Raw genomic sequence first — 18,396 nt, 5'->3', positions numbered from 1 at the left:
AAAATTCAACAAGAGAGGGTTACACAGACCAAACGCCAGCGAGAATGCAACACCAGTAGGCGGCAGGCTGAGACGTTTCCTTCAGGAATGGAAAAAGATAACAGACAAATGGACACTCAACATAATACAGTTTGGATACTGTATAGAGTTGGAAAGGAAACCACCGAACAGGAAACCAAAGAGAAGGGAACACTCAGGACAGGAGCTAGTGCAACTCGTAGAGGAAGCACAAGAGCTACTCCAAAAGGAGGCCATAGAACCAGTACCATTCAAAGAAAGGAACAAGGGAGTGTACTCAAACTACTTCCTGGTACCAAAGGTGGACGAAACACTAAGACCCATCCTGGCTCAACGATTCCTAAACAAGTACATAAGGACACAAAAATTCAAAATGACGTTCCTACAAGAGGTACTCACTCAGATGAGAGACGGAAACTTCATGTCCACCGTGGATCTCAAAGATGCATACCTGCACGTCCCAATGAACAGGCGGCACAAACATCTGTTAAGATTTACCATCAACAAAGATCACTACCAGTTCACAACCATGGCATTCGGACTAAAGTCAGCACCAATGGTTTTCACAAAATGCCTTGCGGCAGTGGCGGCGTACCTGCGGAGGGAAGGGATTTATGTATACCCTAATCTAGACGACTGGCTAATAAAAGCAAGTTCATGCGAAAGATGTGAGGAACACGCACAGCGGGTCAAAAGGACGCTAACAAAGCTGGGATTCTCCATACACTGGGGGAAATCCTCAATGGAACCGGAACAGGTGAAGATCTTCCTGGGGGCACAGATCAACACCATACAGAAAACGGTGATCCCCAGCAACAAGAGAACAATGGCCCTGCTGAGGGAGACGCGCCTCTACCAGAAGGGGCGAGCTCTGACAGTGAGGACAGCAAGCAAGATCATGGGGATGATGGCGTCATGCATTCACCTAGTCCCCAATGTACGCCTGCACATGAGACCATTCCAGGAACGGCTGCAACAACAATGGGCACAAGCAACCGGAAGTTGGGAGGATCTAGTGGTTGTAACGCACACAGTGCAAAAAGAGATAGCGTGGTGGAACAAGGAGAACATAACAATAGGGAAGCCCTTGACACCACCAAGCCCAACGGTGACCATCACCACAGACGCATCCCAGATAGGACGGGGAGCACATATGAACAAGCTCAGAGGGAGGGGTCTGTGGTCTCCAGCAGATGCGGTCAGACACATCAACTACCTGGAATTGAAGACCGTATTCCTAGCCCCGAAGGCCTTCCATAAAAAACTGTACAACCAGAAGGTGTTGATACAAACAGACAACACGACTACGATGTTCTACATCAACAAGCAGGGAGGAACACAATCATTCCCTCTATCCAAACTGGCTCAGGAGATTTGGAGATGGGCCATCCCACTCAAAATAGACCTGCTGGCCATACACCTACCAGGGAAGGACAATGTGGAAGCAGACTGGCTCAGTAGGCAGACTTCAGCATCCCACGAGTGGGAGCTCAATGGACAGGAAACTCAAAGGCTATTCAGAAGGTGGGGTACACCGACGATAGACCTGTTTGCAACACACCTGAATGCAAAATGCCAAAACTTCGCATCCAGGCAACCAGAAAAACAATCCCAGGGGAATGCCCTATGGATAAGCTGGTCAAAAACATTTGCCTACGCTTTTCCCACAATACCACTGATACCCAGGGTACTCAACAAGTGCAGGACCAGCAACATGACACTGATCCTAGTAGCACCACAGTGGGCAAGACAGACCTGGTACTCACAAATAATGGAAATGGCACAGGGGCCACCCCACAAGTTCACCAAAAGGAAGGACTTACTCTCCATGCAAAACGGAGAAGTTCTACACCCAGAGCCAGAGAGCCTCAGCCTAGCGGCATGGATCCTGAGGACATAGAGTTCGCACACCTTAAGCTACCACAAAGCACCATGCGAGTGCTCCGGGAGGCAAGAAGACCAATGACACGAAAATGCTATGGGGAGAAATGGAAGAGATTCACACAATGGTGCAGCAAAAAGAAACTGCAGAACAAGTTGACAAAGTAATCAACGGTGCTGCGATACCTCACACACCCACTAAAGGCTAAACTATGTTCATCCTCGCTAAGGGTACACCTAGCAGCGATTGTAGCTTACACACGAGGTGAGACGGGGGAAAGTTTCTTTACATCACGAGTAGTAAAGAGATTCCTGGAAGGAGCGAAAAGGATAGCACCACCAAAGAGGATGCCGCCGCCGGCATGGAACCTCAACATAGTCCTGACGGAACTTATGAAGGCACCATTTGAGCCCATCCACAAGGCCTCACTTCAAATGCCGACAATGTAGACCGCTTTTCTGGTGGCAATAACCTCGCTGCTCAGAGTAAGCGAGCTACAAGCACTATCACTGCAAGAACCTTACATCCAAATACACAAGGACAGGGTCGTAATGAGAACGGACCCACACTTCATGCCGAAGGAATATGCTACTTACCAGTATGCATCTGTTCTTGGCATGTAGAGCTGCAGATCTACACACTTTTGCATAGATCGCCATCTGGTGTTGGGCCCGGATGTTTGCAGTTTGTTTTTCCTCTTGGAAAGTCTTTGGAAGTCACGAGGTCGGTGACTCCTCCCTTGGTTCGTATTGCGCATGGGCATCCACTCCATCCTCAGATTGTTTTTTGCCATGATGGGAAATTATGGAGTGTATAAGAAGTAGAGAGAAAGGATGTCCATGTGTAGCCTAATTAAGACAATGCTGGAACAGATACAGGTCCCGGGGAGGCGTGTGGGCGTGTGTGGCTCTGCAGCTCTACATGCCAAGAACAGATGCATACTGGTAAGTAGCATATTCCGTTCGAGGCATATGAGCTGCAGATCACACACCAAGGATAGACTATATAGCAGTGTCTCCCCTAGCGGTGGTCACCTGTATCTGTTGCAGCAGTTTGGAATAGAGTTTTTAGGACAGCCTGGCCTACTGAAGCTTGTTGTTTGGAATGCACATCAACACAGTAGTGCTTAGTGAAGGTGTGTGTAGTAGACCATGTGGCTGCTTTGCAAATGTCTTCTAAGGGGATGTTCCCTAAGAATGCCATAGAAGCCCCTATTTTACACGTGGAATGCGCCCTAGGGGGAACTGTAAGAGTACGTTTAGCCTTTTGGTAACATATTTGGATACATTTAACTGTCCACCTGGCTATACCCGATTTGGAAATGGGGTTGCCCTTATGTGGTGGTGCGAAAGCAACAAACAGTTGGTTGGTCTTTCGAAAAGGTTTAGTTCTATTGATGTAATAAAGCAAGGCTCTTTTAACATCTAAGGTATGAAGTGCCCTCTCGGCTACTGAGTCTGGATTAGGGAAGAAGACAGGTAGTTCGACTGACTGGTTTAGATGAAAAGGGGAAATGACTTTAGGGAGGAATTAAGGGTTTGTCCTAAGAACAACTTTTTTGCGATGTAGTCTTAGGAAGGGTTCTTCAAGCGTTAAGGCTTGTATTTCACTTACTCTTCGTAGGGATGTGATTGCGACCAGGAAAGCTACTTTCCATGTTAGGAATTGCAGTTCACATTTGTGCATTGGTTCAAATGGGGGACCCATGAGCCTTGTTAGAACAATATTAAGGTTCCACACTGGTGAAGGTGGTAATCTTGGAGGAATAATTCTTTTAAGACCTTCCATAAATGCTTTAATGGCCGGTACCTTAAAGAGGGACAGGTGTTGCCTATTTTGCAAGTAGGCTGCTAATGCCGCTAGATGTAGGTGTATGGAGGAATAAGCTAAATTGCATCTTTGCAAGTGTAGCAATTAGCAAATGATGTTTTGGATGGATGCATCCAGTGGACGTATGTCATTGTTAGTGCAGTAAATGGCAAATCTTTTCCATTTTGCTGGATAACACGCCCTAGTAGTAGGTCTTCTGGCTTCCTTTATAATATTCATACAGTCTGGAGGGAGGTTCAGGTATCCGAACACTAAGACTTCAGGAGCCAGATTGCCAAGTTCAGAGTTTGAGGATCTGGGTGTCTCATTTCTCCATGGTTCTGGGTTAATAGAGCCGGGGAGAGACGCAGTTTTTGATGTGGAACTAGAGATAGTTCCAGAAGTGTGGTGAACCAGGGTTGGCGTGCCCAAGTGGGAGCTACTAGGATGAGCGTTAGAGACTGTTTCAGTTTACGTACTACAAATGGAATGAGTAGGAGAGGCGGAAAAGCGTTCGCAAATCTGCCTGACCAGTTCATCCATATTGCATTGCCCTGTGACTGCGGGTGTGGGAACCTGGCGGCGAAGGTTGGGCATTTTGCGTTTCCTTGTGTGGCGAACAGGTCTATGTCTGGTTGTCCCCACTTTTGGAAGAATGGGAGTAGGACTTTAGGGTGTAATTCCCATTCGTGTATTTGCTGTGTGTGTCGACTTAGGAGGTCGGCCACCTGATTCTGAACCCCTGGGAGGTGTTCTGCTAGCAGGTAGATGTTTTGGGGGAATTGCCCATCTCCAGATTTGTTGTGCAAGTTGGGACAGTTGTAGAGAATGTCCCCCCCCCCCCCCCCTGCTTCTGTATGTAATACATTGTGGTCATGTTGTCCGTGCGGATGAGGACAGTTTTGTTTTTTAGGTGCACTTGGAAGGACTTCAGTGCTAGGAATACCGCTAGAAGTTCTAGGTGATTGATGTGGAGCGGTTGCTGTTGAGTAGTCCACCTGCCCTGAGTGGTGTGTTGAAGGAGGTGGGCTCCCCATCCTGTAAGAGATGCGTTGGTCGTCAGCACAATCTGTGGAAGAGGCTCTAAGAACGGCCGCCCTTTGGACAGGTTGATGGTGTTCCACCACTTCAGTGAACGAAGTGAGCGGCTGTCCACCAACACCAGATCAGTAAGTTGTCCGTGGGCCTGGTTCCACTGTTGTGCTAGACATTCCTGTAGGGGACGCATTTGAAGGTGTGCATGGGGTACTATAGAGATGCATGATGCCATCATGACTAAGAGTTGCATAAACACTCTTGCTGGAAGAGAGTGTTTTGTTTGAAATTTTTTGATGAGATTTTGTATGTTGGCTATCCTGGCTGTGCTGGGGTAAGCTATGGCTTTGGATGCATCTATGTTGGCTCCCAGTTATTGGTGTACGTGGGAGGGTTGTAGTTGCGATTTGGGGTAGTTGATTGTAAATCCGAGCTTTTGTAGGGTTTGAATAGTGCGGTGAGTGTGGAGAACGCATTTGTCGAGAGTATTGGCTTTTATGAGCCAATCGTCCAGATAGGGGAAGACATGGATTTGTTGTCTCCTGAGATGCGCTGCCACTACTGCTAAGCATTTGGTGAATACCCTGGGCGCGGTTGTTACTCCGAATGGGAGAACTGTAAACTGATAGTGTTGACCGTCTACCACGAATCGTAGATACTTCCTGTGTGCAGGATGCATGGGGATGTGAAAATATGCGTCCTTGAGGTCCAAAGTGGCGAGGAAGTCGCCCTGTTGAAGTAATGGAAGGACCTGTTGGAGAGTGATCATGTGGAAGTGGTCTGATTGTATATACTGGTTTTGTAGTCTGAGGTCCAGTATGGGTCTTAAGGTTTTGTCCTTTTTGGGAATGAGGAAGTATCGAGAATATACTCTTGTGCCCTGATGTTGTAGTGGAACTGGTTCTATTGCGTGTTTCTGAAGCAAAGACTGAATTTCCTGTTTGAGGAGCGTGAGGTGGTGAGACGACATGGGACGGTGTTTGGGTGGTATGTTTGGTGGGGTGTGTATGAGTTCGAGGCAGTAGCCAGACTGGATAATTTGTCTTACCCACCTGTCTGTTGTGATGGAATTCCAGACAGGTAGGAACTGTTGAAGTCTTCCCCCGACCGGAGTGGAATGGTCCGGGGGAGTGGTGGTAAGCCACTGTTTAGTGGCTGTAGAGGTGCGGGTGTTGTTGTTGTTGCCCCGCCCTCGGCCTTTGGTATTATTTCCCCTGTAACCTCCTCTAAAGTATCCTCTGGTAGGGGATGTTTGACCTGATGTTTTGAAGGTGGAAGAGGTGTCTGTTCCCACATTTTTGGAGGCCCCTCTATAAAAGGAGCGACGAAAGGAGCCTCTGGCTTGAGGAGACTGTAATGCTCCCATTGATTTGGCAGTCTCATTATCTTTCTTCATTTTCTCTAATGCAGTGTCTACTGCGGGTCCAAATAGTTGCTCCTGATTAAAGGGTTGAGCAAGAATGGTGGTTTGTACTTCCGGCTTAAAGCTGGAAATGCTGAGCCATGCGTGTCGTCTTAGTAGCACGCTTGTGTTGACTGTCCTAGAGGCGGTGTCCGCTGCGTCTAATGCGCATTTGATGGAGGCATTTGATATTAGTTTGCCCTCTTGGATAAGGTCATTGGCCTGTGATTTGTATTGATCAGGCAGGTGTTACAAGAGGTCTTCCAGTTAATCGTAATGAGCCCTATCATAGCGAGCCAATAGGGCTTGTGTATTGGCAATACGCCAGTGGTTAGCAGCTTGTGCAGCAACTCTTTTGCCGGAAGCCTCTAAGAGTTTAGACTCTTTGTCTGGGGGCGGTGTTTCTCCGGTTGTTTGGGAGTCTGCCCGCTTTCTGGCATTTGACACGACTAAAGAGTCTAAGGGGAGTTGCGCTTTGATGTACGCAGGATCCTGTGGTGCCGGTCTGTATTTTTTTTTTCTATCCGGGGGTTAAGGACCCTGGCCCTAACAGGGTCTTTAAAAACCTCAGTGGCATGCTTTATCACTCCCTTAATCATGGGTAGAATGTGAACGCTTTTTTGCGACTGCTCAAAAGTGTCGAGGAGAAAATCTTCCTCAGGTAAGTCTGTGTGCATGGTGACGCCATGGAACAGTACCGCCTTGTTTATAAGCTGACCAAACCCCAAATGGTCATCAGGCGGGGAGGGTTTTGAGGGGTATGGAGTGGGATCAGGTATGTCAGGCATAGGGTAAGACCAGTCGTCTATGGGTGCCGTGTCCGGGAGTGTAAAGGGATCATTAGGATCGGTGGGATCATCAAGGAAATCCGGGTCTCCCCCTCCCCTAAATCATCATCATCCTGTGGAGATGGTGTGTGCGAAGGAGATGGTAAAGGAGAAGGCGGTGGGGGGGATGGGATAGGAGGTAAGACAGGAGAGGAAGGACGTATGGGTGAGGTGGCACAGTCCTTCTTTGGAGGAGCTGGGGGAGGTGGGGTGTCCAGCTTCCTTTTTTTATATGGCACTGCTGTTACATGTCCTGTTTTAGGATTGATGTAAATCCGTTTTTGCATTGGATCGGGCCGAAAAAGTTCCTCAGTGTCCGAAGGTGGCCTTGGCGCCGACTTTTTGGGTTCCGATCTGGGCTTTGTGAGATCGGCAGGTTCTTTGTGGTCTTTTCTTGGCCCCGAAGATGTTTTAGATGCCGAAGAACTTTTCGGGTCCGATGGAGTTTTCGGCGCCGACGAACCTTTCGGTGCCGGTGGGGACCTCGGTGCCGAAGAACGTTTCGGTGCCGATGGAGATTTCGGCCTCGGAGCCTGCTTCGGTGCCGAAGGTATTGTAGGCACAATAATATGAGGTTTGCTCGAGCCCGAGCGACCTGCAGGCTTAGATGTCTTCGGAGCCGGGGGCGGGGCTTCTGAAGACAATTTTGGATCGCGACTGGGCCCAGCTGGCAGAGTCTTGACCAATGTCTTTTTTGGTGGGGTTGGGGTAGGGGAGCTGGTACTCACGGACTGCCCCGGATCAGAATCGGCGGCCTCGGACACCATCTGGAGGTCTTCGGAATCGTCGTCAGGGACATCCTGTGCAAAGATGTCTTCTGGTTCCGGTACCGGTTTTGCCATGATATGGCGTTGAGCTCTTCGGTCCCGTATCGTTTTCTTCGAGCGGAATGCGGCGCAGGCAGAACAGCTCGATTCGTTGTGGTCTGGTGAGAGGCACAAATTACAGACCTCGTGGTGATCACTGTGGGGGAACTTTGCTCCGCATTGGGGGCATTTTTTAAAGGGTGTCCTTTCCATCAGCCGCGTCCGGAGCCGGTCCGATGGTATTTCGACGTGGAATTTTAAATTTTGAGAGTTGTTGTGATTGCTATGAAGTTTTCTGCTGGAGCGGAAAAAAGGTCATCCGAACCCAATGGCGGAAAAAAACAATCTGAGGATGGAGTGGATGCCCATGCGCACTGTTGTCCAGAGGAGGAGTCACCTATCTCGTGACCAAAGTCTTCTTCCGAAGACAACAACCTGCAATCATCCGAGCCCAACACCAGATGGCGATCTTATCCTTAGTGTGTGATCTGCAGCTCATATGCCTCGAACTTGCAGTTCGCATTTATGCAAGGGTTCAAAAGGCGGTCCCATTAGCCTTGTGAGCACTATATTTAAGTTCCACACAGGTGAGGGTGGCACTCTGGGGGGAATTATGCGTTTTAGGCCTTCCATAAAGGCTTTAATGGCAGGCACTTTGAAAAGTGATAGGTGCTGTCTGTTTTGTAACTAAGCAGCAATTGCTGCGAGGTGTAGCCGAATAGATGTATATGCTAGGTTACATCTTTGTAGATGTAATAAGTTGCATATGATGTGCTGTATGGATGCGTCTAGAGGGTTGATTGTGTTGTTATGGCAGTAAACAACAAATCTTTTCCACTTGGCAGCGTAGCAGGCTCTAGTGGTAGGGCGTCTAGCTTCTCTGATAACATTCATACATTCGGGGGAAGGTTAAGGTATCCGAATTCTATGATCTCAGGAGCCAGATCGCAAGGTTGAGCTGAGCTGGGTCCTGGTGTCTGATCTCTCCATGGTTCTGGGTTAGGAGGCATGGTGAGAGGTGTAATTTTTGGTGTGGCACTACTGAGAGTTCCAGTAGGGTGGTGTACCATGGTTGTCTGGCCCATGTTGGAGCTACTAGAATGAGTGTGAGGGAGTGCTGTTGTAGCTTTCGCACCACTAATGGAATTAGTGTGAGAGGTGGAAAGGCGTATGCAAATTTGCCTGACCAGTTCATCCATATCGCATTGCCTTTGGACAATGGGTGTGGGTATTTGGCGGCGAAGCTTGGGCATTTTTTGTTTTCGTGGGTGGCGAATAGGTCTATTTGTGGATGCCCCCACATTTGAAAGAATGGGTGAAGAACTTGCGGGTGAAGTTCCCACTCGTGGATCTGTTGCGTCTGTCTGCTGAGCAGATCTGCCATGGTGTTCTGGACTCCTGGGACATGTTGGGCTAGGAGAAAGATTTTGTGTGGAATTGCCCATCTCCATATGCTCTGTGCTAGTTGAGAGAGCTGTGGAGAGTGTGTGCCTCCTTGTTTTTGGATGTAGTACATGGCGGTCATGTTGTCCGTGCGGATAAGGACTGCCTTGCCTAAAATCTGTGTGTGAAAGGATTATAGGGCTAGAAAGATCGCCAGTAGCTCCAGATGATTGATGTGGAGTAACTTTTGTTGCGGTGTCCATGTGCCCTGCACTGTGAGGTGTAGAAGATGAGCTCCCCAGCCAGAGAGCGATGCGACTGTTGTCAGGATTATTTGTGGAACCGGGTCCAGGAACGGTCGACCTCTGGAAAGATTTGTGGTGTTCCACCACTGCAGAGAGCGATGGGTGCGACCGTCTACCAACACCAGATCTGTCAGTTGCCCCTGGGCCTGGTTCCATTGGCGCGCTAAGCACTCTTGGAGTGGACGCATCTGGAGTCTTGCGTGCGGCACTATGAAAATGCAAGAGGCCATCATCCCTATCCGTTGCATAAACACTCTTGATGGGAGGGAGTGTTGATGTATGAATTTTTGACGCAAAGCTTGAATGCTTGCGATCCTTGCTGGATTGGGGTAGGCAATAGCTTTTGAGGTGTCTATGGTGGCACCGAGGTATTGCTTTATATGGGATGGCGTTAACTGGGACTTTTGGTGGTTCACCGTGAAGCCTAGTTGGTGCAGTAGCTGGATTGTAGTGGCGGTGTGGTGTACACATTGGTTGTAGGACGCGGCTTTTATCAGCCAGTCGTCCAGATACGGGAAGACGTGAATGTGCTGTCTTCTGAGGTGTGCCGCCACTACCTCTAGGAACTTGGTAAATACCCGTGGTGCTGTTGTGAGCCCGAAGGGGAGCACCTTGAATTGGTAGTGTTGCCCATCCACTACGAATCTGAGGTACTTTCTGTGGGCATGGTGTACCGGAATGTGAAAGTACGCGTCTTTCAAGTCCAGTGTGGTGAGAAAGTCGTCCTGGGAGAGGAGCGGAAGTACCTGCTGGAGTGTTACCATGTGAAAATGGTCCGAATGTATTTATGTGTTTAGAGGTCGGAGATCTAAGATAGGTCGTAGCGTCTCGTCTCTTTTCGGTATTAGAAAATATAGGGAGTAGACCCCTATATTTTGCTGATTGTGGGGGACCTGTTCTATTGCGTGTTTTTGTAGGAGGGAAATCACCTCCTGCTTTAGTAACGTGGAATGTTCTTGTGACATTGGGCGTTGCCTGGGTGGAATGTTGGGGGGGGTAGATGTGAGTTCTAGGCAGTACCCTGAACGAATAATTTGGATCACCCACTTGTCCGATGTGATGGACTCCCAGACGTGAAGGAAATTTTGTAGTCTGCCCCCGACCGGAGTGGGATGGTCTGGGGGGAGCAGGGGAAAGTCATTGGGTAGGCGGTGTGGCAGAGCGGGCAGTATTTGCTTTGCCTCTGCCTTTATTGTTATTTCCTCTATATCCGCCTCTTTGATAACCTTTTGTGAATGTTGACTGAGGGGGGGATTTGTAGGACGTGGACGCGCTATCTGAGGAGTAGCCTCTGCCCGTGCCACGAAAGGAAGAGCAGCGAAAGGAGCGTCTAGTAGGGATCCCATAGATTTCGCCGTATCTGTATCTTTTTTCTTCTTCTCGAGGGCCTCATCTATCTTTGGCCCGAATAAATGTTCCTGATCGAACGGGTGGTTTAGTATAGAGGCTTGTACCTCGGGTTTAAAGCCGGACACTCTCAGCCAAGCGTGTCGACGGAGTAGGACACTGGTGTTAATGGCCCTGGAAGCTGTGTCTGCTGCGTCTAAGGTACAGCGTATAGAGGTATTGGTTATGGTCTTACCCTCTTGGATTAGTTCATTGGCCCTATTTTTATATTTTTCTGGGAGATGGTGCATGATGGTTTCTAGCTCATCATAATGCGCCCTGTCGTATCTGGCCAATAGCGCTTGAGTGTTGGCGATATGCCATATGTTAGCTGCCTGTGGCGCAGTGCGTTTTCCTGATGCGTCCAGGAGCTTTGATTCCCTGTCAGGTGGTGGTGCTTCGCCTGACGCCTGGGAATTTGGCCTCTTTCTTGTGGTGGATACCACTATGGAATCCAGTGGTGCAGGCCCTTTGATGTAGGCAGGATCTGTAGGGGCAGCCTTATACTTTTTCTCTATACGTGGGTTTAGGACCCTAGCCCTGACTGGGTCTTTAAAGACCTCTGGCGCATGTTTTATTACCCCTCTGAGCATAGGTAGTATAGCAGTAGACCTATGTGCTGTATCAAAGGTGTCTAGGAGGAAATCTTCCTCTACTGGGTCAGTGTGTAGCTCTACCCTGTGATAATGTGACGCCCTCTGAAGTAGGTGGTGAAAACCCAGTGAGTCTTCTGGTGGTGATGGCCTGGATGGATATAGGTCATCTTGTGGGACATCTGGAATGTCTGGATTATTATAATCATCCCAGGGGTCTGGGGATCCTGTAGGGGTGGGGTCTTGTGGCACATCTGCTGGGTTGTAGTATGGGTCCCCCTGATCATCATGGCCTGGAGACGGGGTCGGAGAGCGATGAGGCAGGGGTGGAGAAGGTGGAGGGGGCGGGGGTGGAGAGGGTGGAGGAGGTGGAGGAGGCGGGGAAGGCACTCTGAAAGGGGAGGTAGCACAGTCCTTCCTCTTTGGAGGTGGAGGTGGAGCTGGTCTGTCCAAATGTCTCTTTTTTGAAGACAGTGCCAAATGTCAAGTTTTTGGATCCTTGGTAAGTGTCTTTTGTAAAGGATCCGGTGTAAAAAGTTCTTGGGACACTGGTTCTTCGGTCGGCGCCGACGTTTTCGGGGCCGACGGCTTCTTAGGCTTGTCTGTGCCGTGCTTTTTGGGGACCTCTGATTTTTTGGTCAGTGCCGATACCAGCCTCGGTGCGGGAGTGTCGGTGCCGGGGGCCTTATGATGTTTGGTCGGCACCAAGAGGCTGGGTTTCGACACCGAGGGCTTTGTTATGGAGCTCGGTGTCGAGGTAGAGGCCGATCTTTTCTTCAGTGCCGAAGGGTGTTTTTCGGCACCACTGGCAGGCTGGCTCGAGCCCGAGCCGCCGGAAGGCTTACTTGGCTTCGTTACCGGGCCCGAAGGTGGGGTGTGGAAGAAGTAGTGTATTTGGTCTTGCATAGGCACCGAAGACGAAGGCGTGACAGAAGCCTTGTTGGTTGTCGGCGCGGGTGTGGGAGGGTGTATTTTACTCACGAACCTCTGCGCCGGGGTGATGTCCTCCACATCCGAGTCGTCTGCTTCGGAAGCACTGACGAGGTCCTCTTCGGTGTGCTGGTGTCCCGGAGGTTTGACGTCGTCCCCGAAGATGTCAACTGGAACGGAGGTCGAGGAGTGCGCCATTTTCCTTCTGGCCCTTCGATCTCGAATAGTCTTTTTTGATCTAAAAGACTTGCAGGCGGGACAGTCTCGAGCCTCGTGTTCAGGGGAGAGGCAGAGGTTGCACACCTCATGAAGATCGGTGTGGGGGAATTTGGACCCACATCGAGGGCACTTCTTGAATGGAGTTCTTTCCATCAGCCGGGACCGGAGCTTGGATAGGCCCGAAGGCCGCCGTCGACGACTGGAATCGAAAGTGCGTCGAAGAAGGTGATTGAGGAGATTAGTATCTAAACAATACCGCGGAGAGCGAGGATTTGCTTCGATCGTCGAACTGGAATGTTCGGAGCCGGAGCACGAAGTATTACATACGAGCCCGATGGCGGAATAAAACAATCTGAGGATGGAGCCAAAGCCCATGCGCAATACGAACCAAGGGAGGAGTCACCGACCTCGTGACTTCCAAAGACTTTCCAAGAGGAAAAACAAACTGCAAACATCCGGGCCCAACACCAGATGGCGATCTATGCAAAAGTGTGTAATCTGCAGCTCATATGCCTCGAACGGTGGTGTCGGCATTCCATATGAACCAGACAATTCAAATACCGGGCTTCTTTCAGAACCCAGCCACAAGCGCAGAAAGGGCACTGCACACTCTAGACTCGAGAAGGGCGGTGATGCACTACATCGAGAGAACCAAGGAGCACAGGAAAACTAAGCAGTTTGTTGTGTCCTTCGCAACCAGCTTCCTGGGTAGACCAGTAACAAAAAGCACCATCGCTCGATAGATCGCACTGACGATACAATTCTGCCACAAACAGGCAGGGCAAGAACTATCGGAAGGGGCACGGGCCCACTCCAGAAGGAAGAAAGGAGCAACAATTGCTTTTCTGGCTAACACACCCATTCAAGACATATGCCTGGCGGCAACATGGGGCTTCAATGCACACGTTCACTAAGCACTACTGCGTGGATATACAAATGAACAAGGAAGCACAAGTAGGACAGAAGGTGCTTCAACATATATTCAATGACCAACGCTCATCTTCCATCCAGCCGCCACAAAGATGACAAACGGCTACAAAGTCTATGCACAGCAGAATGAATCCAGAAAGATTCACGCTGCAAGACGAATAGTTTCTTACCTGTCGGTGTAGTTTTGCAGCTTGAAGATCTTACTGGATTCACTAGCGAACCCGCCCACCTCCGCCAGAAAGGTGAGGCTGGAGCAGAAGGAGGAAAGACAGAATAGAGAACAAGAAGAGACTTAAAAGAAGCGTGTAAAAGGCTATGATTAAGGAGAAAATAATAAAATTGCCTAGGATTCGAAAAAAAAAAAAAAAAGGAAAAAAAAGAATCCGAAGATGGCGCCCAGAGGTGGGAGCTTCCGCAGGAAGCGTGCCGACGTCACGAGAGGTACACCAAATGGTGGGACGTCGACGCCCACCTGGGCTACAAAAAAAAGAGAAGAAAGACTACGATTCCGGACCCAACCACCAGACCGCAGAATAATGCACAGCATAGTGAATCCAGAAAGATCTTCAAGCTGCAAAACTACACCGACAGGTAAGAAACTATACGTTACAAAGTTTGTATTAATCTTTTTGGTAGGTAACAACAGATTCCTCACTTCTGCTGTTCTACAGGCTACTGCTGCAAAGAAGGAATTATCATCAGTTGGAGGGGGCATAGTAGAGCACAGCTCTGTCATTGAGGAGTTGACCAAACCACTGGCGTTCTCTAGATCGAATTAATAGTCCGGCAGCAGTATAAGGAAAGGGAGAAAATGGTCTGCCTCTATCGTCATCTTGGTCATGCAGAATGTTCTGGAGCCCCTGTTCTGCTTCAGAAAAAGATCTGAACGAGGGTTTCAGCCTACGATAGTGCTGTGGTCAAGAAAATAACTGGGGGTGGCGCTGAAAGCTAGAGTTGCGCTTTGGTATTCTCATAGTGAGACAAAATCCTGGTGGAGGAAGACAATGCCTTTAGATTGGAAATATGTGTCCAAGTCAGATCAAGTCTGAGCGTCACTTGAGTCACTGGGGTGGTTGGAATTGACAAAGCACAGAGCATAACAGAAGGGAGTCAGGCGCATGCTCAATGGGGTTAGTCAACGCTGGAGTCGCCTGAAGACCCCGTGGCACCCGAAGGTGCTCAAAGAGCTGTACGCGCCCGAAATGTTGTAGCGTTGCCTCTATAAATGTATCCGTTTGATGAGGGGTTAACAACTGCCTATGGATTTTGGAGGACACTGGGACCAGCCTCATCCCAGATTCAGCCTGTCACCTAGGAATTCAAAAGGTGAGGAGACTGTGGTTACAAGTAGTCATGAGAAAAAGGGAACATTTAACCCCATAGCACAAAGGTAGATGAAAGCTTTCATGATCAGACAGGAAGATCAACTTGAGTAGAGGGTAAAACAGCAACTGAAGTTCTATGGAAACTATAGACTACAAAGCACCTTTTGTTCCAGGATGAGACAAGCACCACCCCACTGAACCTTAACCACTGATTCCAGCAATAAGAAATCTTAACATAAGTGAATAAAAAAGGTATTTCATCTGCTGCTTTCACCTTCCTAAGGATTACTAACACCAGCTACACTTAGCCAAGAAAGGTGAATTTTACAGAAAATGCAAAGTTAACAGCCCTTTGTTTGGGCGTTTTGCTTCCTCACCGAAAGATTAGATCCTTGAACCACACCAGGTTTCTAAGACTTGGACTCCGGTCTAAAAGGTTTTTTTTTTTTTTTTTTTTAATCAAGTCCAATGTCTGCATACAAGTTAGTCTTTTTTTGTGCACTAGATGGTTGCTTCCCAAATGGAACACAGATTAGGCATGCATGTTGGCTTCTGCAAACTGTTTGTGGCACTGCCTGTGTAACTAAAGAGTTATGGCATAGGTTGGCAAGCTGGTGGAGAAAAAAAGGTACAAAATAAGTAGGCAGTTTCAGAGAAGCAGTAGAAATAAGCATTAGCAAATTCAAAATTTTTGAATATGAGAGTTATGTTGTACAGCATTGACAAGATGTTGTGCAGAATGGCCAGAGGTAAATTTAACAAACAAAAGCAAAAATAAAGATGCAATAATGCAGCCACAGAGCATGTCCTTTTGTAAACTAGCACATGGGTCATTAGGCATGTGTCTGTAAAATGATGCGAGTGCCATTTTGCTTTAATTTACCAATAAGAAATGTACTGGTACATTTTTAAAAATGAATGAGCCCTTTTCTTTTTTTTTTCTTTTTTTTAAGGCAGTGGGGGTTGGCAAAAATTTGCTACCTTATATCCATTTAAAAAAAATACATATATTTAAAAAATAAGCAATAATGGGCATGGGGGCCAAACGGGGGTGTGTGCGAGGAAGAAATGGGAAGAAGTTAAGGAGGAAAAAAGCAGCATGAGAGAAAACAAACATGGGGTGGCGGGAAGGCAGAGAGAAGCACAAAAGATAATGAGATGAGAGAGAGAGCTGGAAAACACATGCACTCTCATGGTATGCTAAAGCAAAAAGATGCACCAGGGGAAGAACAAACAAAAGAGGGACAAGCTGGGACAAAGAATGCAATTAAATAAAAAGAAAGGAAATGAGTGGCAAAGCCAATGAGTGTCAAGCAATGGGCAGGTTGTAAGCCCCTGTCATTTCTTTTTAAGCCCACAATAGGTCTTTTGAACCCAGACAGTTAGAGCTTGCGCGATCTGGTAGGCACAACCAAAGAAAAGATTTAGTGATGCTATGGCCCAGCATGAGAGAAAAATTTGAGTTGCATATACGCTGTGATGAATACACAGGACTGGCCACACACATTCTAGAAAATGAACAGCTTTTACAAGAGGTTTCCAATCTCACCACTAGGTGGGATGCTTCCTGGAGTCTGAGGATAGGAAAACACACATTGTAGGAGTGCATGAAAGTGGCACTAACAAGGTAGGGCCTTAATGTCTTGGGTTGCAACATATTTTTGATCGTTGAGAAGTACTGATTCCAGAAGTTTCATGGTTATGACAAAGGGCCAGCAGAGGTGTGCCATATTCAAGGGCACAAGCTCAAAGGAGGATGGGAATATCCGGAGCAGCCATAAAAACTGGAGGCAGTGCCCAAAAAAACTCATGAAAGTATGTAGGCATCTTGTATGGGAGTCCAAAAGATAGACTTGTGTACCTGACCGAGAAACATCCTGCTGCAACAAGAGTGATTAATGTGTTTGATCGTGGTTGGGTGCAGTCCAGTCTTGTAGTATGGTCTGCACAAAAACCAAGCTAAGGCCAGTAGAAACTTCACAGTAAAAAAAGAGCAATATTAGATTGAAAATTAGGCACTGGGGAAAGAGTAGACGTTTAACAGCTCAACTCAGATTTTCAGACCAGTGATGGGTTGCTAATAGTGATGTCAGTGAGAGTGGACCTTTAAGGCCAGACGAGGACCGAGAGAGCGTAATCACAATGTGCTAGCCTCTCCTCAATTTCCAAGGGACAGCTAGTCCACAACAGGGTCAAATAAGAGAAACAGTCTACTATCTAGACACCATGCAACAAAATTCTTCTTAGGTATGGAATTGCTAGTTTCTAATCTCTGACATCTTCCACTCAAGTGGATCACACATCTTGTGTTGCATAGATTCTCTTTTTTTATAACTGAAGAACTGAAGTCTATGTCTATGAAGAGGCCTCAGACCAGGGAGCAAGCTTATGTTACGACTGAAAGATTTGGATTAGGCCCTGCAGACAGGAACAATGAAGGTGTTTTGGTAGAGAAAAATGGAAATCCTGAAGTTAATGCTTGAATATGATATGGTCACACAATTTACCTTGTAAGAATGTGATAATAGTAGATTTTCCCTTCAGGGTCTCGGGCTGTTTTCCAACTCTGAGGAAGCACAATGGTTTTCGGTTTTGGTGGTGATGGAGGCGGTAGGTCCAGGATGGTGTTGGATACAACTAGCTCTTGCTGAAAAATGTAAATATGTCAATGTAACAAAAAACAAGTCTTTCTAAGATAATAAAATGGTGTTTGTTGCAAGTGTTAAGCATTACATGTGTATCATATAAATATAATAAAACTGTTATATTTTAATACACTCCAGTTAAGGAGGGAGTACATACATTTGACTTTAATTTCTAAACCTTTATATTTTCTTGTTGAAATCCTGGTCAGCCTTCTCTGTACTATTGTTTGAATTTTGACATCTTCCGCAGTATAACCATGCCGTACTTAAGATGTCAGTCTCAGCAGCACACGGCTCACAAGTTGCAACACAGTTTTTGGTGGGTCAAATTCCAATTTGATTACTGATTGCACATATTCAAAGTGTATTTCCTCACACAGTCCTCATTTCCAGTAAGTAAGGACTGACGCGTTTCGGAGAATTGCCTTCCACTCCTTGATATATAGAGATATATATATATATATATATATACACTGAAAAAAACACAGGTTTCAGGGACGTTATAGTTAGTTGGACATTTCACTCGTACAAAACCAGAGATATTCCTCCGTTATAGTTAGTTCAGCTAACTATAACTCGTGCCCCCACAATGCACTGCTGATGACGTCACATATTACATCATTCATGACATGGTCAGTGACATCACTGATGACATCTCAAATGACATCAGTGATGACATCATCCAGTGACTGTTTTTCTTTAAAGTTTAAATATGTATTATATATATGCCAAGGTGTATTGAAGATTGAGTGGGTGTATAAGTGTCTCAATGGAGGATTTAGTAGGTGCGTGTTTAAGTGAGTGATTAAGCGTGTCTTACTAAATGCATGGGTTAGTGACTAAACTGCGTGAATGTCTGTATCAGTCTGTCTGTTGTATAAGCTACTGCATGGGTTGGTCA

General features: G+C 47.4%; 1 protein-coding gene across 3 annotated transcripts in view; it reads right to left on the bottom strand.

The window, feature by feature from the left end:
- The window catches only part of SETD2 (SET domain containing 2, histone lysine methyltransferase), a 1,034,666-nt gene that overhangs the window by 191,565 nt on the left and 824,705 nt on the right, over nucleotides 1-18,396 (bottom strand). For all 3 annotated transcript variants that reach the window (XM_085628742.1, XM_085628741.1, XM_085628740.1), the window contains one exon: nucleotides 17,358-17,497. In XM_085628742.1, the coding sequence (XP_085484868.1) occupies nucleotides 17,358-17,497 (140 nt within the window). The remainder of the gene's footprint in view (nucleotides 1-17,357; nucleotides 17,498-18,396) is intronic.

This window comes from Triturus cristatus, chromosome 10 (assembly GCF_964204655.1).
Source record: "Triturus cristatus chromosome 10, aTriCri1.1, whole genome shotgun sequence".
NCBI lineage: Eukaryota > Metazoa > Chordata > Amphibia > Caudata > Salamandridae > Triturus > Triturus cristatus.
The sequence above is the reverse complement of the archived record's forward strand: the minus strand, read 5'-3'. Positions and strand labels throughout refer to the sequence as shown.